The sequence below is a fragment of the Haliotis rufescens genome, unplaced genomic scaffold (assembly GCF_023055435.1).
Source record: "Haliotis rufescens isolate VD_foot unplaced genomic scaffold, xgHalRufe1.0.p SCAF_12, whole genome shotgun sequence".
Taxonomy (NCBI): Eukaryota; Metazoa; Mollusca; class Gastropoda; order Lepetellida; family Haliotidae; genus Haliotis; species Haliotis rufescens.
In genome coordinates, this window is record NW_025963802.1 from 40,623,688 (window position 1) to 40,645,328 (window position 21,641).

Sequence of the window (21,641 nt, forward strand, 5' to 3'; positions counted from 1 at the left end):
GAGAGTATGGTCATAGCCAAGTTGTCGTCCAATGGATCTGTATGACATAGCTGTGTCATGCATGCCTATAATTCGCCACCGGGTTGCCTCTGACAGCCTCCGTGGTTACATGTGCTGACTAAACAATCGGATAATTGCCCCTTCATATACCCTTACTTGCATCAATATCATGCTTTTCCTGAAACTCGAGAGTATCATGCTTTACGTTCATATGTATGTTTGGACGTCAGTTATTGTCATGACTATACTCGAGAACGAAAGCCATTCATATGAATGAGTATCATGAACTTTGAATTTTTATAAAACGTGTATATCACTGTTCTTTAATTTGCCAGGGGTGCTTTATTTCTAGGTGTACATATAATTCGAGAGAAGAGAAAGTTAAATGGGTATCGACAATTGATTTGTTAATCTCTTCTAATCCCTTCAGATTTTCAACAGTTGGGTCCCTGGCACTAGTGCACTGGGATTTTCGATAGTTCCGCCCTGAACCTTAAATATAACAATTTAGCCATGGTATTCAGTCCTGATATATATACATAAGATAATCGACACTACGGCCAGGAACGGGTTGATATATTTAGTCTCGTCGGTAAAAGCGTGCGTGCCCTCGTCAGTGTGAAGGTCCGGGTTCGATTCTCCATATGGGTACAATGTTTGAAGCCCGTTCTGGTGTCCGTCGTAGCGACGATGCAGGAACATTTCTAAAAGAGGCGTAACATCGTATATATGTCCTCACTCACTACATTGAATACCGTATCTTCAAACATTGCTTTCTATAGTTAACATATGGCATCTGGAGCAAACCTATTCCATATTAAAGATGCATTGGCTCATACATCGTTAACCGATCACCAAGAGTTGGGATCGCCGTATAATCTATTCAACCTGCAACGCTCAATCGCTCAATCTCAAGATGTTTGTACAGCAACACTTGAAAAGGTTTCTTTGTTCGATGATGAGGTGCGATGGGATAGTCAAATGGCTGAAGTGTTAGCTAGTGTTTCCGAAGGGAAGGGTTCGATTCCGCACATGGCATAACGTGCCCAACCCATACTGGTGCCCCAACCCCAGCCCACCTGACTCACACTTACAAACAGACACACAGACACAGACACATACACAGACACAGACACAGACACAGACAGACACACACACACACACACAGACACACACACACACACACACACACACACACACACACACACACACACACACAGACAGACACACACACACACACACACACACACACACACACACACACACACACACACACACACACACACACACACACACACACTCTGTGGGCACGGGTGGTCCAGTCGTCAAAAGCGACGCAGTTATCGCAAAGAGACACACACACAGACACACATTATTACACCTGCATTATACCTACAATGAACCTGTTGTGTTAAATCTCATTACTACATTGGGACAGTTGGTACGGAAACCATTAAGCTGCATTTGAAGTAGTTTGAACACGTTCATCGACGTCTTGTCAAATAAAACTAAATAAAAGCCCCCAAAGCATCGTAATGTGCAAAGCATTGTCCTTTTTTTAATGAGTATAATGTGTGCTGTAGGTTAAAACCTGGATCAAAGTCTAACTTGACCTTCGCATTTGGTAATAAAATGTAAATCTTATCTGGAGGACGCATCATACCTGTATCACGTGATCTATTGCGCTTACCACGCAATTCCTCTCCACACCACCCCATCCACCCAAACCTCTTCGCCCATCCACCCGCCTCGCTCTATTCCCCCCAGCAGTCCACCCTCCCCACCCGTCCGTAAAATAGGCAAGATCCTGAAGTCCATCTACCAATGAAATAAGGTTATATTTCCCTTGACCGCCTGGTGACCGTATTTATTGTTGCTTTAGGTGTAAACATGTATATATCTTTGTTTATGCGATACGCCCCGATGAACCAATAATGATTTGATCATATTTGGTCAAGGCTAATCTTCAGGATGTTTAACGTAGCACTATGATTGGTTGGTTCTGAATCATGTGTCCTCCTTGTTTGTATTTAAAGGACATAAAACTTAGACTTAACCATTGCGAATTATTGCTCGAATTTCAACGACTAGACATAGGGGTAAGTTGCATTACTTTTTGATAATAATAATAATAATAATCTTTATTTACAGAATTTTATATTATACTTGATTATGATCAACAATGTATTCACAAATATTATGCTTTACTTTGTATGTAAGTATATCTGTCATTGTCTTATTTAAAAGTATATTATTTTTTTAAATTATACGTTTTTGTTTTGTTCATTATACTTGCTTATTTGTACACGTGGGAAAAGATGAAGCACCGGAAACTACATACTTTGAAACATTTTGAAACAAGTGTATCTTGTTTTAATTTTCGGACGAAACATTGGTTTTGTGTACAAAGTTACATACTCATATTAAAAAACAAACACCGAAATCAATTATCTTGTGTTTTATCCATGGCAATGCCAATGACAACCTTTTCCAGTGCTTCATCGCTTCATTTGATAAATACATTGCCGGGCAAAAGAAAGTATACACCCAGGTTTGATGATGGCCAAATATGAAACAAATAAGAAATGGTTCTTGGATGGTGATGTATTTGTTACGGGTAGGACCATAGGTTTGCAGTGCTTCTGCGACGTTTTTCAGCCTATTAGCTTTTTTGGATTTCATTGGTCAAATAAATATTTTTAAGTGTACACTTTCGTTTGTCCGGCAGTTTGATATTAATTATTTGCGACCTTCTTGTACCAATTTTTCAGCAGGTAACATGAGGTGGCCAACTGTGTTCTTATTCAAACCTGTGTATCCTGTATCGGTTTAGGGGCGGTGTCGTAGCCTTGTGGTTAAAGCTGGGTTCAATTCAACACAATGGCTATGGTACAATGCATGAGGTATCACTGCTCTGATAATGAGTGAGTGAGTGAGTGAGTAAGGTAGTATGGTTTTACGCCGCTTTTAGCAATATTCCAGCAATATCACGGCGAGGGACATCAGAAATGGGCTTCACACATTGTACCCATATCGGGAATCGAACCCGGGTCTTCAGCGTGGCGAGCGAACGCTTTAACAACTATGCTACCCGACAGCCCCGCTCTGATAATGATGAACACCACTCATAGAACACCCGTCCCTCACTCCCTCCCTGAATCGGACTAATAAAAACATATCTATTTTACATACCAGGGTACCAGATTCTTCTTGTGAGGTGTTGGGGTCATCGGTCCCTGAAAACAAACATTCAGAAATTCGGGTGCCCAAGCTCGATTTGCTATCACCTGATGTATTATCAGTGTCGCGGATAATGGGTCATTTGACCCATTACGATTCATATCAGTCTTATCCCCAAGGGTCTTTCCAGGTTATAACAGATTCCGAGCAACCTACACCTTCTGCTTGTCGTACGTGGCGACTAAATGGATCGGGTGATCAGGCTCGGTGACATGGTTGATTGCGTGTCATCGTACCCCGACGGCGGGATTAATGTTCATAATATCAATCACTGGTTTGACAGACTCGATTTTCCCTGACCGTGTCATACCAAAAGACATGAAAAGATGGCTCTCTTGTCATCATGGCTATCGCTCAACATTAAGGCGACAAACCATATCCATGTTAAACTGCCGCATGATATATAAGTGGGCCAGCAGTATGAACCTAGTATTTTTCCGGACCAGTACGAACAGCAACACATATACGTACATTCACGTCGCTATATGAGCGAAAAATATATTGAATGCGACGTTAAACCCCATTTTACACCACCTCATCAGAGTCGGTTAGTTACAGGCCGCTCGATATTGATCAGGAGAGCGGCATTAAACAGTAAACAAAACAGACATAAATCTAAGCAGCTTATGTGACACACTCTGACAAAAGAATTTGTATTTATCTTAAAAAACATTTACTTAGCATTATAACCAATACGTCTATATTATGACTTCGTGTTTCAATTCCGAGGTAAACGTGAAAATACGGGGTAGAATAGGTCTTCAGCAACCCATGCTTGCCGTAAAAGTCGACTATGATTGTCGTAAGAGGCGAGTAACGGGATCAGGTGGTCAGGCTCGCTGACTTGGTTGATGCATGTCATCGTATCCCAATTGCATGGATCGATGCTCACGTTATCAATCACAAGATTGTCTGGCGGAGACTCGCTTATTTACAGACCGCCGTTATATAGCTGGAATATTGCTGGAGTTAAACAACAAACAAACAAACAAAATCAGTTGGTGTGTGTGTAACCCACTGTGTCAGTTTATCTTCTCAATGCAATGTATTGAATTTTGTAAACCCTTGGCCTCTACTGTGTGGGCTATGACGGCGCACTGGACTTTAATCTTATATCATTTTAAATGCTTAAAACGTTTTCTGGAATCTTAATAATATATATATAATAATACATTTTGATTAACAAAGGTGCAATGTTATTTTTCGCGTCTTTGGAAGTCATTCGTGTCCCATCGGCACAGTTATTGTATGTTTATGAGTATGGTGTTTGGTTTATAACTCTCAAGCAATATGTGACACGTAAATAAAACAAAAAATCTTCCTCGTTTCTTCCAGACATCTGTATACAGTATCATCAAGGCATCAAGGCATTTGGACAGGAGCAACATCATGTTCTTGCCTGTACTGTTAGCATGCCAGCTGTTGGTAGTCACAGCACAGGTTCGAGAAAGTAGAACCTCGCCCCCCAAAGTCGACCTCACCCATGACGAATTGGAGGAAATTAAGGCAAAGGCAAAAGAAATCCTGGACAATGAACTCAGATTACAAAGGGGATTTCTGAAAATAGGTAAACATTTGAAACTATTGTAGATTTTCCTTCGCTGGCATAACTCTAAGATATCTGTTGTGGCTATTCGTATATGTATATGATCTTTGATGTTTCTTGGACTGTCAGGGTCATGCTGGTGTTTATGGGTTTCACCAAAGTGGTGAACGTCTGAGCCCTGCCTCAATTTAATGCTTTATATATTTGGTATTATGATATTTTTGAACCTGTTATCCTCAGTGCGTAAGTCAAGTTATCGTAAATGTTGGCTCGTCACGCCGACGATCCGGGTTCGATTCCCCACTTTGGTATAATGTATGAAGCCCATTTTTGGTAATCCTCTCCCATATATTGCTGGAATATTGCTAAACGCGGCGTAAAACCATACTCACTCACTCACTCACTCACTCAGAGTCCATCGTTGTGGGTACAAATGGAAGATTCTCTGTTATTCTGATCCTTACTCCATTAGAACTGTATCAGTCCTGGTAACGTCACATCTACAGCATGCGTCACATTGGTCTTCCCTCTGACACTTAGCTGACTCCCCGTGATATACCTCACTCACTCATTCACTTGTTGTAGATTCGTTCGTAAATGCGACCGGAACTACGATCCATCAGCACAGTAAGTTCACCTTCACGAATCTGGAGAGCATTCGAAAAGGCGAGAACCATCGTCTGAACGTCATCATAACAACTCTGGCACTGAAACGGTGAGTTTCATTTATTTACCTTCGATGCCAGCGGGGCGGTCGGATAGCCTCGTGGTTAAAGCGTTCGCTCGTCACGCCGAAGACCCGGGTTCGATTCCCGACATGGGTACAATGTGTGAAGCCCATTTCTTGTGTCCCCTGCCGTGATATTGCTGGAATATTGCTAAAATTGGCGTAACACCATACTCACTCGATGCCAGCACTGACACAACAGGATTTCTGATATCTTATGCAACCGGCAGGGCAGGACATGCCTACCCTTTTCGCGAACACCTGGTGTCATCACTGATTTTCAATGGTCCATTCATAACCTTTCCGGATCCACAGCTATTTGCTCTTTCCACCAAGTGGAAGCTGTTTCGGCTGAAAATCGGGGCTTGTTATTCTCTTGCATTGACAATTCATATTTATAGATTGCAATAAAACAGTTTACACCACACCATAAAAGTTTTACAAATTATATTGTCCTGACGCATCACATATGTCAATGAATTCTTTCAATATTACTCAAACCTGTGTCGGAATTATATTATCATTCCATTATTCGCCATTACTTAAATGTGTATGTAGTTCATTAGATTCTGCAACTATTTAACTTGGTGAATCATTTTGTTATAATGGATCCTCGTGAATAAAAAATCCATATTGATTCATTATTCTCAATCATCTTTGGCCTTTTGACCTTAACGGTAATACTAAGAGTCGATTATCAAATGGACACCTTTCATGTTATTTTGTCATAAATATATACAATTATTTAAATTTAGGGCAAACATACCAGATGACCAAATACGACCACAACTTGAGACAGGATTTGGACTCACGGTCTTCTGTGACGACAACTGCACGTGTGACACCAACTCTCCCTATCGGACAGCTGATGGTCACTGCAACAACCTGGAACACAGCACGTGGGGTATGGCGTCCATACCGATGAGGCGATGGCTTTATCCGGCGTATGACGACGGTACGTGTTTTGATCGCAATGACTTTGTTTCTCTATGTCAGAGCACTGTTTAGATTTATTTATTTATTAAAGAAGGAACATACTAACTTAACAAACCAGTCACCTACAACGAATGATGGTAGGTTCGCAATCTGAATCCTCCTGGTTTCTAGGTTTGTCAGCGATAAACCCTTGTTCTTTGGTTTCACCAAAGGGGCAAAGGTCCAAGACAGCAGCAGGATGGACTTTCCTTAACCATTAAGCACTAAGCCATGATTTAACTGGAATTCTGTTCAAAACGACGTTAAACCAAATTCACTCGCTTACCATGAAACACATTCGTCAAAAGTAGGGTATTGTCAGCAATAACATGACGGGCGTAATGGAGCAAGTTTGAGGACACTAATTAAATGTATGTTATTGTCATAGAAAATCCTTCTGGGAGGAAGACTCAATATATACTCGAAGGCTCAATATATACTCGACGGATTGACAGTCCTGGTATAAATAAGGGGGAGGTGGGGTAGCCAAGTGGTTAAAGCGTTCCCTCGCTAACACTTCAATGTGGCTGAGTTTTGTATTGCATTTCTTTACCCGAGCACAGGTGTATCAACGCCGAGGCAGCTGGCAACGTCAGGAGCGCCAAACCATTTACCTAGTGCTCGCACCGTCAGCACGACTGTCCACACCCCTTCAACAGACTCCGACCTCAGCGAGGACTACACCCACATGTTGATGCAGTGGGGTCAGTTCCTGGATCACGACATCACCAGCACGCCCACACAGCAGCTCACACAGCCAGGAAGTAAGACTGTTCATCTTCATAACTTGATCACACATCAAGGGTGGCCCAGTCGTCTAAGGCGCCGCGATTCCAGAAACCTATGATTGTGGGTTCGAATCCCGGTTCGCCCCGATTATGTTTCTAGGTTTGTCAGCACCATACCCGTGCTCGTGGGTTTCACCGAAGTGGTAAACGTCTTGGACCTGCATCACTTCGGGTTTTCCTCCCACAATATGCTGACACGCCGCGATATAACTGGAATACTGTTAAAAGCGGCGTTAAACCCACCTCACTCACTCACATTAATGAACATACAGTTCATGCTATGGAATGGTCATCAACGTTCCTCTTCATCTACTGCATTTACATATATTTAGAAACAACATATATTTTTGTATTTGCAACGAAGTGCTCGATGCCGTTGCGACGGATTATGAATATAAATTTTAGGGCGTTTCTTGTAGCCTGCTGGTGAACAAAGAGAACGACCCGTATGTGTGATGGTTCCAGTCGTGAAAATGTACTGTGTGTTCAAGTGGCGTAACATGCTACACCCATTCCGCTTTTTCGAACCCATTTGAACGTACGTAATATAGTCAGAGGGCCCATAAAATCATGCTTACACTGCATGCAACAGTTCAACATTTCTGTATTCATCTCGTAGGCACTGCAGGTGGTACCGTAGTAGTTTTCATTCGTTCACAGTACACAGGTGCCGTCCTTCATTCCATTATTCATTTCTTGTCCTACAACCTTCCTCCACCCCTTAGGGGCGTTAGCTCGTCACGCCGAAGACCCGGGTTGGATTCCCGACATGGGTATAACGTGTGAAGCCCATTTCCGGTGTCCCCCGCCGTGATATTGCTGGAATATTGCTTAAAGGGGCGTAAAACCGAACGTACTCACTCACTCCTCAACCCCTTAGGTAAAAGGGCCACCGTGGAGATCGCTTGCTGTGCCAACCAAAACGCTGATGTTGTTTCGAGAACGTTTGTGTATAACAAAACAAAACTGAAACTGTCCATTTGTCTCTCATGTTAGATGAGATGGTAATTTGACTGTAAACATTCATTCGTACTCCAGCTCCTTGAGATGTTGATTTGAATATATATTGAATAGAGTGATGAAGCTGAGTTTCATTCAGCCTGTTTCATCCTGACAGATCCCTACCAGACATCAGTGGCGTGTTGTAGCAACTAGAATATATATTGAATAGAGTGATGAAGCTGTGATTCATTCAGCCTGTTTCATCCTAACAGATCCCTACCAGACATCAGTGGCGTGTTGTAGCAACTAGAATATATATTGAATAGAGTGATGAAGCTGTGATTCATTCAGCCTGTTTCATCCTAACAGATCCCTACCAGACATCAGTGGCGTGTTGTAGCAACTAGAATATATATTGAATAGAGTGATGAAGCTGTGATTCATTCAGCCTGTTTCATCCTGACAGATCCCTACCTGACATCAGTGGCGTGTTGTAGCAACTCCTTGTGTTTTATTCAGCCTGTTTCATCCTGACAGATCCCTACCAGACATCAGTGGCGTGTTGTAGCAACTAGAATATATATTGAATAGAGTGATGAAGCTGTGATTCATTCAGCCTGTTTCATCCTGACAGATCCCTACCAGACATCAGTGGCGTGTTGTAGCAACTCCTTGTGTTTTATTCAGCCTCTTTCATCCTAACAGATCCCTACCAGACATCAGTGGCGTGTTGTAGCAACTAGAATATATATTGAATAGAGTGATGAAGCTGTGATTCATTCAGCCTGTTTCATCCTGACAGATCCCTACCAGACATCAGTGGCGTGTTGTAGCAACTCCTTGTGTTTTATTCAGCCTGTTTCATCCTGACAGATCCCTACCAGACATCAGTGGCGTGTTGTAGCAACTAGAATATATATTGAATAGAGTGATGAAGCTGTGATTCATTCAGCCTGTTTCATCCTGACAGATCCCTACCAGACATCAGTGGCGTGTTGTAGCAACTCCTTGTGTTTTATTCAGCCTGTTTCATCCTAACAGATCCCTACCTGACATCAGTGGCGTGTTGTAGCAACTAGAATATATATTGAATAGAGTGATGAAGCTGTGTTTTATTCAGCCTGTTTCATCCTAACAGATCCCTACCTGACATCAGTGGCGTGTTGTAGCAACTAGAATATATATTGAATAGAGTGATGAAGCTGTGATTCATTCAGCCTGTTTCATCCTAACAGATCCCTACCAGACATCAGTGGCGTGTTGTAGCAACTAGAATATATATTGAATAGAGTGATGAAGCTGTGTTTCATTCAGCCTGTTTCATCCTAACAGATCCCTACCTGACATCAGTGGCGTGTTGTAGCAACTAGAATATATATTGAATAGAGTGATGAAGCTGTGATTCATTCAGCCTGTTTCATCCTAACAGATCCCTACCTGACATCAGTGGCGTGTTGTAGCAACTAGAATATATATTGAATAGAGTGATGAAGCTGTGTTTCATTCAGCCTGTTTCATCCTGACAGATCCCTACCTGACATCAGTGGCGTGTTGTAGCAACTAGAATATATATTGAATAGAGTGATGAAGCTGTGTTTTATTCAGCCTGTTTCATCCTGACAGATCCCTACCTGACATCAGTGGCGTGTTGTAGCAACTAGAATATATATTGAATAGAGTGATGAAGCTGTGTTTCATTCAGCCTGTTTCATCCTGACAGATCCCTACCTGACATCAGTGGCCTGTTGTAGCAACTCCTTGTGTTTTATTCAGCCTCTTTCATCCTGACAGATCCCTACCTGACATCAGTGGCGTGTTGTAGCAACTCCTTCCCCGACGGCGGGGTATCACAGGCTGACTTGGATGCAAGGTTGGTTTCCTGATGAAGTTTATGACGTTACTGAACATTCCCTGATCACTGTGCAACAGGAAGACAGCGCCAGTCATAATGTGCATGCAATTCATGAATGGTCTTATGATTAACATAATCAAACTAAATACCCGGGTTCGATTCCCAATAAGTGTGATCACCATTCTTCTCCCATTCTATCCACCTCAATGATTTTGCTGAGACGAATTATTTTTTTAATGATTCAAGGGGACGTTATTCCCCAATGTCACATCTTTCATGCTAAAATAAATATGTAATGTGATAAGGCACGATTCTTTGTAAACCCGAACTCTCTGAGTGTGCGGCACTCTGCATGGTTGAACAACGTGGAGGTTGCTAATCCGTAGCATTGTATAAAGTATGAGTTACACGATGTTAAAGCTAAGATGATTGGGGTGATGATGGTTATAGTTTTGACTTTGCGCACTCAGTGTTAAATATCAAAATTCACAGTTTAAAAAGGGCATTTTCTCGGGACCATACATGGTCCCCTGGCACTATGCGGGTGTAAAAAGTGAGGGACCATATATGGTCCTGTGGCACCAAGAGGGTTAAAGAGTCTGAAAACTCTACTCAAACTTTTACGTCCACAGCTCGTATTTACTTGAAATGTATTTAGTTATGTTATTTAAGAAATAAACAACCCGTGATCGTTTATTTCTTGTATGAGATACTTTCAGGATGTTGATAAAATGTACAAGCTTTACAAAATATTTACCCAAATTTTAATAATGATGACTCCCCGATAAGAATCAAGCTGAAATGTGAAACAAGTCTATTTTACGAACAGGTGGGTTAAGTTTGGTACCGCAGCTCACAATCCTCGCGTCGATCATCTGTACCTTTTCTCCTTATATCGATTGTCGTACCTCTCCCACTTTTGGATGCGATCGTGCAGCCACAGTGTTTAAATCTGCGTACCCCAGCAATGGGGTACAACTCACCTGACACTTCCTCTCAAAAATAACGCCGTCCAATATATGCCGTCATCAAATTGCGAGCACATATTCCAATGTCCAGAAATGACGTCATGATAGAACAATCATGTATTATCGTGAAATATACCGTTCTTCATTGTTCTTTGAAATATATTGTATATTTGAGCTAATCGGAAGATGTTATTTATGTTTTCTCGTTGCCAGACCTCAGTGTTTCCCCATCCAAGTACAGCAGCCGGACAGGAACTTCACGTTTGACTGTATGAATTTCGTACGATCTGTCCAGGTTGAAAACGCCAATTGTACCGTAGGTATGTTTCAAGTCCCTTTGGGATTCCGGGATAGAATGTGTTCCCAGTAACCTGTGCTGGTCGTAAAAGGCTAACAGATGGACCAGGTGGTCAGGCTCAGGTTGTTTCGTTTGGTACAGGCCGCCATGATGTGTGTGGAATAATGATGACTGCTACTTAATACTACAAACAGGCGTCATGTTTGGTTAGTTCGACAACAGTTATATGTTTCGAACCACAGATTCATTCAATTGGGATCTCAGTAACACACGGTGGCACGGGTGGCCCAGTCGCCTAAGGCGCCGCGATTCGCTGCGCAGAGTTGCGTCCCTTGGGCACGCCAGAAACTTATGATTGTGATTATGCTTCTTGTCCGCACCATTCCAGTGCTCGTTGGTTTCACCACTTCGGTCTTTCCTCCCACATTCAGCTGCCCTGCCGCGATATAACTGGAATAATGTTAAAAGCGGCGTTAAAGCAAACTCACTCACTCACTCACACAGCAACACACACTTACTGGGTTTCATCATCGTAGCAAGCGACACATGGGTCTGTCCCACGGCTGTGTAGAAGCTGAAGTACTGTTTAAAGTGGGATGGAAATATACATGTTTCTCTCTGTTTCCCACTAATCAGAGACAATGGTACATTCATCACGCCGAAGACCTCAGGGTCCATTTTATACATGGATACAACGTACGAAGTCCACTCTGCTTATCCGTCCGTGATATTGCTGGAATATTGCTAAAACGGCGTAAAGCTTATCTCGCTCACTTGAAGTGATATTGCAAAGAGTTTTCACAAAAACGCTGACATGCCATAAATTGGTCGTCGTGATATAAGTATCCCCGTGTTAAGGGTTTTCGGACGCTTAAGAAACATTTGTGGTTTTCTCTCCAATGACATGAGCAACTGTGATCCCATTCACTTGGAAAAGACAGCTTTCTCTTAAAACGCCATCTTCAGAGTATTTACAATGTCTGTGTGACGCTACAACTCCCGTTATAGCGCGAGTAATCGCGATAAACACGGCCGTTTGAAAACGTATGACATCCGAAAACCTATGATCATTTGCTTCAATCTTCACAATGCATATTGAGTGAGGTCAATGTTGGTATACGACACAGTCACCAATATTAAAGTCGGCCTGTAAATAATCGAATATGGGCCAGGCAGACGGTGGTTGGCAGTATGAGCAAAGCATCTCGCGTAAAAGTGGTACACAACCAGTAGGTCAGACAATGTAACCTTCTCATCTTCATCTGTTGGCTCCGACAACAGGCATAAGGTACTGAGGATGTATTTCGAACCGGAATTCTATCGGGGTCGCAGAAATTTGAAACATTTGAACGCCAGTTGTTTTTGTATATATTTTATCGGCAATTGTACATCGCTTACCGAATCTCATTTGAAAATATGTGCCCAGCTCCTGTGGAACAACTGAACCAGATCACAGCTTACATAGACGCCTCGCAGGTGTACGGGTCGTCACAGGAGGAACAGAACAAGCTACGGACTTTTGTTGACGGTAAGTGAAGACACATTGCTTTTTGTCAATAGAAAACACACACAGAATACCAAGCTACCAAATACAGTCATGAAGCTACAGGATAATCACACACGAACTTTGAATTAACCTTGTTTAATTATCCTTTTAACATTATGAAATATTTCAAATTGCATTTGCAAAGAACATGGGACTACGGGTGACCCGGATCAGTTGCTGTGCACGGTAATGTCCCCTAGCCTTGCCTTGATCTGAGAGTTAGTGAGTGAATTGGGTTTAACGCCGCTTTTAACAATATTCCAGTTAAATCACGGCGTGTCAGCTTAATGTGGGAGGAAAGTGATGCAGGTCTCAGACGTTTTCCACTTCGGTGAAACCCACGAGCACGGGTGTGGTGCTGACAAACCTAGAAACATAATCGGAGCGAAACGGGATTCGAACCCACAATCATAGGGTCCTGGTGTGCGAAAGGGACGCAACTCTGCACAGCGAATCGCGGCGCCTTAGACGACTGGGCCATCCGTGCCCCCTGATACGAGAGATGTTGGCTGCAACTTTCACCGCGATGTTAATACTTGGTTATCGATCACAATTCCATACTGGTAGGTTGCCCCCCGAGGAGTCGGTACACATCTTCCATGTCTGAATTTGCAATTTCGCTCCACATTCAGCTGACATGCACTGACACAAATACTATGCCATGCGACTCACACACATTCGGCAGCGGACTTGTGATACAGCTTATCTCAATGCACCTTGATAAAACAAGCAGTTGTCTTCCAGGATTACTGAAAGTAAGCAGTGTCGGCACTACACCGCGCGATCTGCTTCCGGAAGACACCGCCAACCCAGACAGCTGCAACCAACAAGACCCATCTGATTATTGTTTTCTTGCAGGTAGGTTGTATTAAGAGTAGGACAGTGGAGTTCACGCCTGGGAAAAAGTTCTACAAATTTCCCTATAAAAGAGACCCGTGAAGATCCGGGGTAGAATGGCTCTTCAGCAACTTTGCTTGTCGTAAAAGGCGACTAACGGGATCGGGTGGTCAGGCTCGCTGACTTGGTTGATGCATGTCATCGATCCCAATTGCGTGGATCGATGCGCATGATATCAATCACTGGATTGCCTGGTCCGACTCGATTATTTACAGACCGCCGTCATATAGCTGAAATATTGCTGAGTGCGGCGTTAAACAACAAAACAACCAACCTTATAAAAGAGCCATCCTGCAAACACTTTCTAACGAAACACACTTGTTTCAGTTTGGTGATTGGTGTTGACCTACCGAAACCTAACAATCTATCTCTTTAGGTGACCATCGAGTGAATGAGAACCCCACTCTACAGAGCATGCACACCATCTTCATGAGAGAACACAACCGTATAGCGAGGAGGTTGAAACAACTGAACTGTCACTGGAGCGATGAAAGAATCTTCCAGGAAGCCAGGAAGATCGTTGGAGCCATTATACAGGTTTAGCTTTTGATTAAGACAATATTCTTTTACTCACTGGGTAGCTCTGTTACAGTTGTATCATGAAAGCTTGTAAATAATCGAGTCTGAGTCAGAAAAAAACAGAACTGACATCATGATCAACGTTAAATGCCGAAGGGGTGCGATGACACTCAGTCAATCAAGTCATCGAGTCTGCCCACCCTATCAAAATTAGCGCTTCTTACAATAAGCAATAGATTCTTTAGGAAATGTACTAATCATGGTCCAAGCAGGGTTGTTTGTAAGTAAATATAGCTGTTGATGTATTATTTATAACAGGAAATCACATATGACGAATACCTACCAATCATCCTCGGCACTTCAACCATGACTACCTACGGCCTAACTGTAGGATCTGGCTCAACGTATGCCAACGTCTACAGCACAACAACAGACGCCAGCATCAGGAACGCGTTTGCAGCAGCAGCTTTCAGAATGGGACACTCCATGATTCGCAGTTTCATGAGCAGTTTCAACGTGGCGTATGCCAATGTTGGTCAAGACAAACTTAGTGACACCTTCGGAAACACCAACCTGATTTTAAGCGCGACGAACAGACATGTCGGCCATTACTGCAGAGGTTTGGTCAAGGACTGCGCCCAGTCAGTGGACGGCAAACTATCGCAGGAGGTGACAGACCGTCTCTTCCCTGATTCTGATGGAAATAGTCTGGATCTGGCAGCCCTCAACATTCAGAGAGGGAGGGACCACGGTCTGCCGTCCTACACTCACTGGAGGCATTTTTGTGGAGTTCCTAATGTGGCCTCTATTGCAGATCTTGTATCAACTCACACTCCTGCCTCCGTTCTACAGCTTAATGCTGCATATGCGTAAGAATACTTCTTACTTTTCGTGACGAATGAATTTAACATGTAGTTGATCAGTTACTACGTTTATTTTGAATTATTGAAACACAAGTCATGATAAATGTGTTTCTCAGTAAAGCATCTGTGCATTGCAGGCATTGCAATGACATTGTTAAGAATTATTTAATTGGAAGGAAATATGTTCAATATTATTCACAGGTATAACTGTTGCTTGGTGGCACAATCATGTTAAACCAATTTGCTGTGCGGAGGTATGTACCCACGGCGTTCGAGAAATACTCACTATGTTCGTGGCAGATTCGCATTGTTTTGGTTTCAAGGTTTGTCAGCACCATACCGTGCTCGTTTAAACCTAGCACACAAACACTCGCCATAACTGTTATTTATCTTCGACATGAGCACATGGTTAAATATGCCTGTTATATACTTTATATCTTGTTTTCCCATCATCAGAGATGTAAAGGACATTGACTTGTTCACTGGAGGGCTCTCCGAGAAGCCGGTACCAGGGGGACTTGTTGGACCAACCTTCGCCTGTCTGCTCGGAAAACAGTTCGAGGCTCTCAAGAAAGGAGACCGATTCTGGTTTGAGGAAGACAACAATTTCGTGAAATTTACTCCAGGTGAATATATTATCCCAATTAATAATTGTGTATCGCACATTTAGCCAGCGGTATTCACCTGGCACAAATAAGTGCTCATCAGTGAATGACATGTGACACTCGCCGTGCAAAGTTGGGTCCACTAGGAACGCCAGCAGCCAGTAACCGTGGCTTCGAACCCATATTTTCTCTGATTATTTTCTAACTTTGCCAGCATCGTCGTCGTGTTCGTTGGTTTCACCGGTGTGGGAAACGTCTAACCTGTACTAATTCGGGCTATTCACAGCTTAGACATATCGGAATCCTGTACTATGGACTTCGATGCCTAGATTCGCCCTGGGTATAATCCTTTTGTCAGAACTATTCTTGCACCCCACTCGGTGGATTCACCAAAATGGTAAACGTCGAAGACAGTCGCTCTAGTTCGGTCTTTCCTTCCCCTAGGTGTTTTAATGAAGCAAACTGTCAGCCCGGTGACTTGGCTGATTGAGTGTAATCGTACCCAAACCATCGTGGATCGTTGCTCATAATATCATTCAACGTTGTTTTTTTGTCCAAATACGATTATTTAGAGGTCACCATCATAAAACTGAAATATTGCTGAGCGAGGCATTAAACAGCGATATCTACATTGTAGATATCGCTGTAATGAAAGTGCATCACAATGCTTTGCTGACCATTGTGACGTCATTGATTACCATGACGTCTCAATCAAATGACGTCACTATAGCTCTGCTACTGAATAGTTAGCAGTACTTTTTAACTTAAGATACTGCTCATTACTGTCTACAAACTGAAAAAGTGGGAAGAATGATGTTGAATGATAAAAACATCTCACCCTCTTGTCATTTAATATCAAACAAATCAACACTCGACAAGCCTTGGAGTTTTCCAACTTTTATCAACTCTTGTTGATATCTTTGAATTCAAAACACACTCGAGTGAGACTAGTATATATATGTTCGATATAAAAAAACAATAACTGAAATTTAATATTAAGTTGTGTTCATGTCGTTACAGGGGGCACTGGTGGCCCAGTCGTCATAGGCGCCGCGATTCGCTGTACAGAGTTGCGTCCCTTGGGCACGCCAGATTCCTATGATTGTGGGTTTGAATCCCGGTTCGCCCCGATTATGTTTCTAGGTTTGTCAGCACCATACCCGAGCTCGCTGGTTTCACCGAAGTGGTAAACGTCTGAGACTTGCATTGCTTCGGAATTTCATCCCACATTAAGCTGACACGCCGTGATATAACTGGAATACTGTTAAAAGCGTCGTTAAACTCACTCACTCACTCATGTCGTTACAGCACAGCTGGAGCAGATCAGGAAAGCAAGCCTGTCCCGGGTCGTGTGTGAAAACACAAACACTGGCAGCATACAGCCAAACGCATTTGTCATGGCTCCTGCGTATGTATTTTCATCATGATCAGTTTCGTTAACTATTTCTTTATCAAAACCTTTGGTAGGTGGTCAAAAAAAAGTTCTTTAATATACACATTTAAATTATAATCGCTTAAAGAATACAGGATCGGTAGGATGAGAAACGAATATTCAAATTCTCTATTTTCCTATTGTCATCATTGTGACGGTCGGTGGCGGTCGGGTCGCCTAGTGGTGTAAGCGTTCGCTCGTCACGCCGAAGGCCCGGGTTCGATTTCCCAAATGGGTACAATGTGTGAAGCCCAGTTCTGGTGTTCCCCTGCTGTGATATTGCTGGAATATTGCTTAAAGCGGCGTTAGACCATACTCACTGACATAAATCACAAATAACGTAAGGAACCTTGCACCTCGAAACGTGTTTCATGAGCTGTTTTCTGATCTTCAGGGTGACATGTGGTTCACTGGATGAGATTGACCTGACCCCTTGGAAGGAGTGCCAGGCCGCATGGTCGTCTTGGACTCGCTGGGGAACATGCAGTGGGGGTATCCAAAGACGCTCCCGCAGATGTGGCACTTGTAACTGTGGTTGTGAAGGTCCTAACGTTGACTGCAGATTGTGTAGGGTTGTAGTGGATCGGGAGTCTGTGAAAAGGGGATAAGAGTTCGTTCTGGGAAATGTCGTTGCCCTGGGGCCGGCACGTAGGCACTGAAATGCAAAATGGCGATTAATGAGGATGCCATTCCCCAAGTAGCGAAGTCGATAAATCCGTAAGATAACACAAAAGCAGATATTAACCAATGCCAAATATTATCCCAGAAATATATTAATGTGTTAACCGATGCCAAATATTATCCACGAAATATATTGATGTGTTGTACTCAACTCCAAAGATGTGTTCACATGTATCGCAAATACCAACACCATTATTATGATGTTTATAATATCACTAGGGGCACGGGTGGCCCAGTCGTCAAGGGCGCCTAAGTTGCGTCCCTTGGGCACGCCAGAAACCTATGATTGTGGGTTCGAATCCCGGTTCGCCCCGATTATGTTTCTAGATTTGTCAGCACAATATCCGTGCTCGTGGGTTTCACTGAAGTGGTAACCGTCTAAGACCTGCATCACTTGGCGCTTTCCTCCCACATTAAGCTGACACGCCGTGATATAACTGGAATACTGTTAAAAGCGGCGTTAAACCAAGTTCACCAACTATAATATCACTATATACGAAAATGCCGGAGTGTTCGCGAAAGGGTACTGCTCTCACTGCTTGTGTGGCTTATCGGCAAGAAAGGATTGGTTTTCCTAACATGCAGTTCAACAAGGGTCCAGGACTGACCACAGGAAGCGCTGATGAGTTGAAGATTCTTATGAATGTAAAGGTCACCTCCTATCTGACAATAATCGTTTGAATTCATGATCAGACATTCAAAAGGCCTTTGATCCTTGCCTCAACCACACACATAATATTGTATTGTATTATTTTGTATTATGAAATAATAAACTCTGAATAAACTCTGTGCTGTAAACTCCAATCATGATTTTTGTGTGTGTGATATATTGGAATTTAAGATGTGAGATGGGTGACTTTGGTCTTACGCCGCTTTTAGCAATATTCCAGCAATATGACGGCGGGTAACACCAGAAATGGGCTTCACTGTACATATTCTACACAACCCGGTCCCTGGGCTTGACGATGAAACGATTTGGTCACAAGGCCGTAACGACCCACAGTGTTTAGTTTAGTGAGTGAGTGAGTTGGGTTTAACGCCGCTTTTAACAGTATTCCAGTTATATCACGGCGTGTCAGCTTAATGTGGGAGGAAAGCCCGACGTGATGCAGGTCTTAGAAGGTTACCACTTCAGTGAAACCCACGAGCACTGGTATGGTGCTGACAAACCTAGAAACATAATCGGGACGAACCGGGATTCGAACCCACAATCATAGGTTTCTGGCGTGCCCAAGGCATGCAACTCTGCACAGCGAATTGCGGCGCCTTAGACGCCTTTTTACTCCATCCTCCAGCTGCATGGTACCCCCGCACGATTTGCCCGATTCCTCGAGCTGACTTGTACCCAAGCAGGATTTACTCCACCCCTCTACCTGCATGGCACCCCAGCAGAATTTACACCATCCCTGTACCTACATGGCACCCCAGCAGGATTTACTCCATCTCTCTACCTGCATGGCACCCCAGCAGGATTTACTCCATCACTCTACCTGGATGGCACCCCAGCAGGATTTACTCTATCCCTCTACATGCAGGGTACACCAGCAGGATTTACTCCATCTCTCTACCTGCAGGGTACACCAGCAGGATTTACTCCATCTCTCTACCTACATGGCACCCCAGCAGGATTTACTCTATCCCTCTACATGCATGGTACCCCAGCAGGATTTACTCCATCCCTCTACCTACATGGCATCCCAGCAGGATTTACTCTATCTCTCTACCTGCATGGTACAACAGCAGGATTTACTACATCCGTCTACCTGCATGGTACCCCAGCAGAATTTACACCATCCCTGTACCTACATGGCACCCCAGCAGGATTTACTCCATCCCTCTACCTGCATGGTAACCCAGCAGGATTTACTCCATCCCTCTCCCTGCATGGTAACCCAGCAGGATTTACTCCATCTCTCTACCTGCATGGTAACCAAGCAGGATTTACTCTATCCCTCTACATGCATGGTACCCCAGCAGGATTTACTCCATCCCTCTACCTGCAGGGTACCTCAGCAGGATTTACTCCATCTCTCTACCTGCATGGCACCCCAGCAGGATTTACTACATCCCTCTACCTGCATGGTACCTCAGCAGGATTTACTCCATCCCTCTACCTGCAGGGTACCTCAGCAGGATTTACTCTATCTCTCTACCTGCATGGCACCCCAGCAGGATTTACTCTATCTCTCTACCTGCAGGGTACCCCAGCAGGATTTACTCCATCTCTCTACCTGCAGGGTACCCCAGCAGGATTTACTCTATCCCTCTACATGCATGGCACCCCAGCAGGATTTACTCTATCCCTCTACATGCATGGCACCCCAGCAGGATTTACTCTATCCCTCTACCTGCAGGGTACCCCAGCAGGATTGACTCCATCTCTCTACCTGCAGGGTACCCCAGCAGGAATTACTCCATCTCTCTACCTGCAGGGTACCTCAGCAGGATTTACTCTATCTCTCTACCTGCAGGGTACCCCAGCAGGATTTACTCTATCCCTCTACCTGCAGGGTACCCCAGCAGGATTTACTCCATCTCTCTACCTGCAGGGTACCCCAGCAGGATTTACTCTGTCTCTCTACCTGCAGGGTACCCCAGCAGGATTTACTCTATCCCTCTACCTGCAGGGTACCCCAGCAGGATTGACTCCATCTCTCTACCTGCAGGGTACCCCAGCAGGAATTACTCCATCTCTCTACCTGCAGGGTAACCAAGCAGGATTTACTCCATCTCTCTACCTGCAGGGTACCCCAGCAGGATTTACTCTATCCCTCTACCTGCATGGTACCTCAGCAGGATTTACTCCATCTCTCTACCTGCAGGGTACCCCAGCAGGATTTACTACATCCCTCTACCTGCATGGTACCTCAGCAGGATTTACTCCATCCCTCTACCTGCAGGGTACCTCAGCAGGATTTACTCTATCTCTCTACCTGCATGGCACCCCAGCAGGATTTACTCTATCTCTCTACCTGCAGGGTACCCCAGCAGGATTTACTCCATCTCTCTACCTGCAGGGTACCCCAGCAGGATTTACTCTATCCCTCTACCTGCAGGGTACCCGAGCAGGATTTACTCCATCCCTCTACATGCAGGGTACCTCAGCAGGATTTACTCTATCTCTCTACCTGCATGGTACCCCAGCAGGATTTACTCTATCTCTCTACCTGCAGGGTACCCCAGCAGGATTTACTCTATCCCTCTACCTGCAGGGTACCCCAGCAGGATTGACTCCATCTCTCTACCTGCAGGGTACCCCAGCAGGAATTACTCCATCTCTCTACCTGCAGGGTACCTCAGCAGGATTTACTCTATCTCTCTACCTGCAGGGTACCCCAGCAGGATTTACTCTATCCCTCTACCTGCAGGGTACCCCAGCAGGATTTACTCCATCTCTCTACCTGCAGGGTACCCCAGCAGGATTTACTCTGTCTCTCTACCTGCAGGGTACCCCAGCAGGATTTACTCTATCCCTCTACCTGCAGGGTACCCCAGCAGGATTTACTCCATCTCTCTACCTGCAGGGTACCCCAGCAGGATTTACTCCATCTCTCTACCTGCATGGCACCCCAGCAGGATCTACTCTGTCTCTCTACCTGCAGGGTACCCCAGCAGGATTTACTCTATCCCTCTACCTGCAGGGTACCCCAGCAGGATTTACTCTATCTCTCTACCTGCATGGCACCCCAGCAGGATTTACTCTATCCCTCTACCTGCAGGGTACCCCAGCAGGATTTACTCTATCTCTCTACCTGCATGGCA

The 21,641-nt window shown here is 44.0% G+C and overlaps 1 protein-coding gene across 1 annotated transcript; it reads left to right on the forward strand.

Moving 5' to 3' along the window:
- The first annotated feature begins 1,973 nt into the window (after window positions 1-1,973).
- Window positions 1,974-18,210, forward strand: LOC124115833 (myeloperoxidase-like). The gene is made up of 14 exons (XM_046476974.2): window positions 1,974-2,099; window positions 4,576-4,807; window positions 5,372-5,501; window positions 6,269-6,468; window positions 7,052-7,252; window positions 10,010-10,088; window positions 11,252-11,358; window positions 12,763-12,864; window positions 13,627-13,740; window positions 14,156-14,316; window positions 14,617-15,167; window positions 15,618-15,787; window positions 17,075-17,174; window positions 17,593-18,210. The coding sequence occupies exons 1-14, from the start codon at window positions 2,010-2,012 to the stop codon at window positions 17,804-17,806; spliced, it is 2,451 nt and encodes an 816-aa protein (XP_046332930.2). The 5' UTR covers window positions 1,974-2,009; the 3' UTR covers window positions 17,807-18,210.
- The last annotated feature ends 3,431 nt before the right edge of the window (window positions 18,211-21,641 follow it).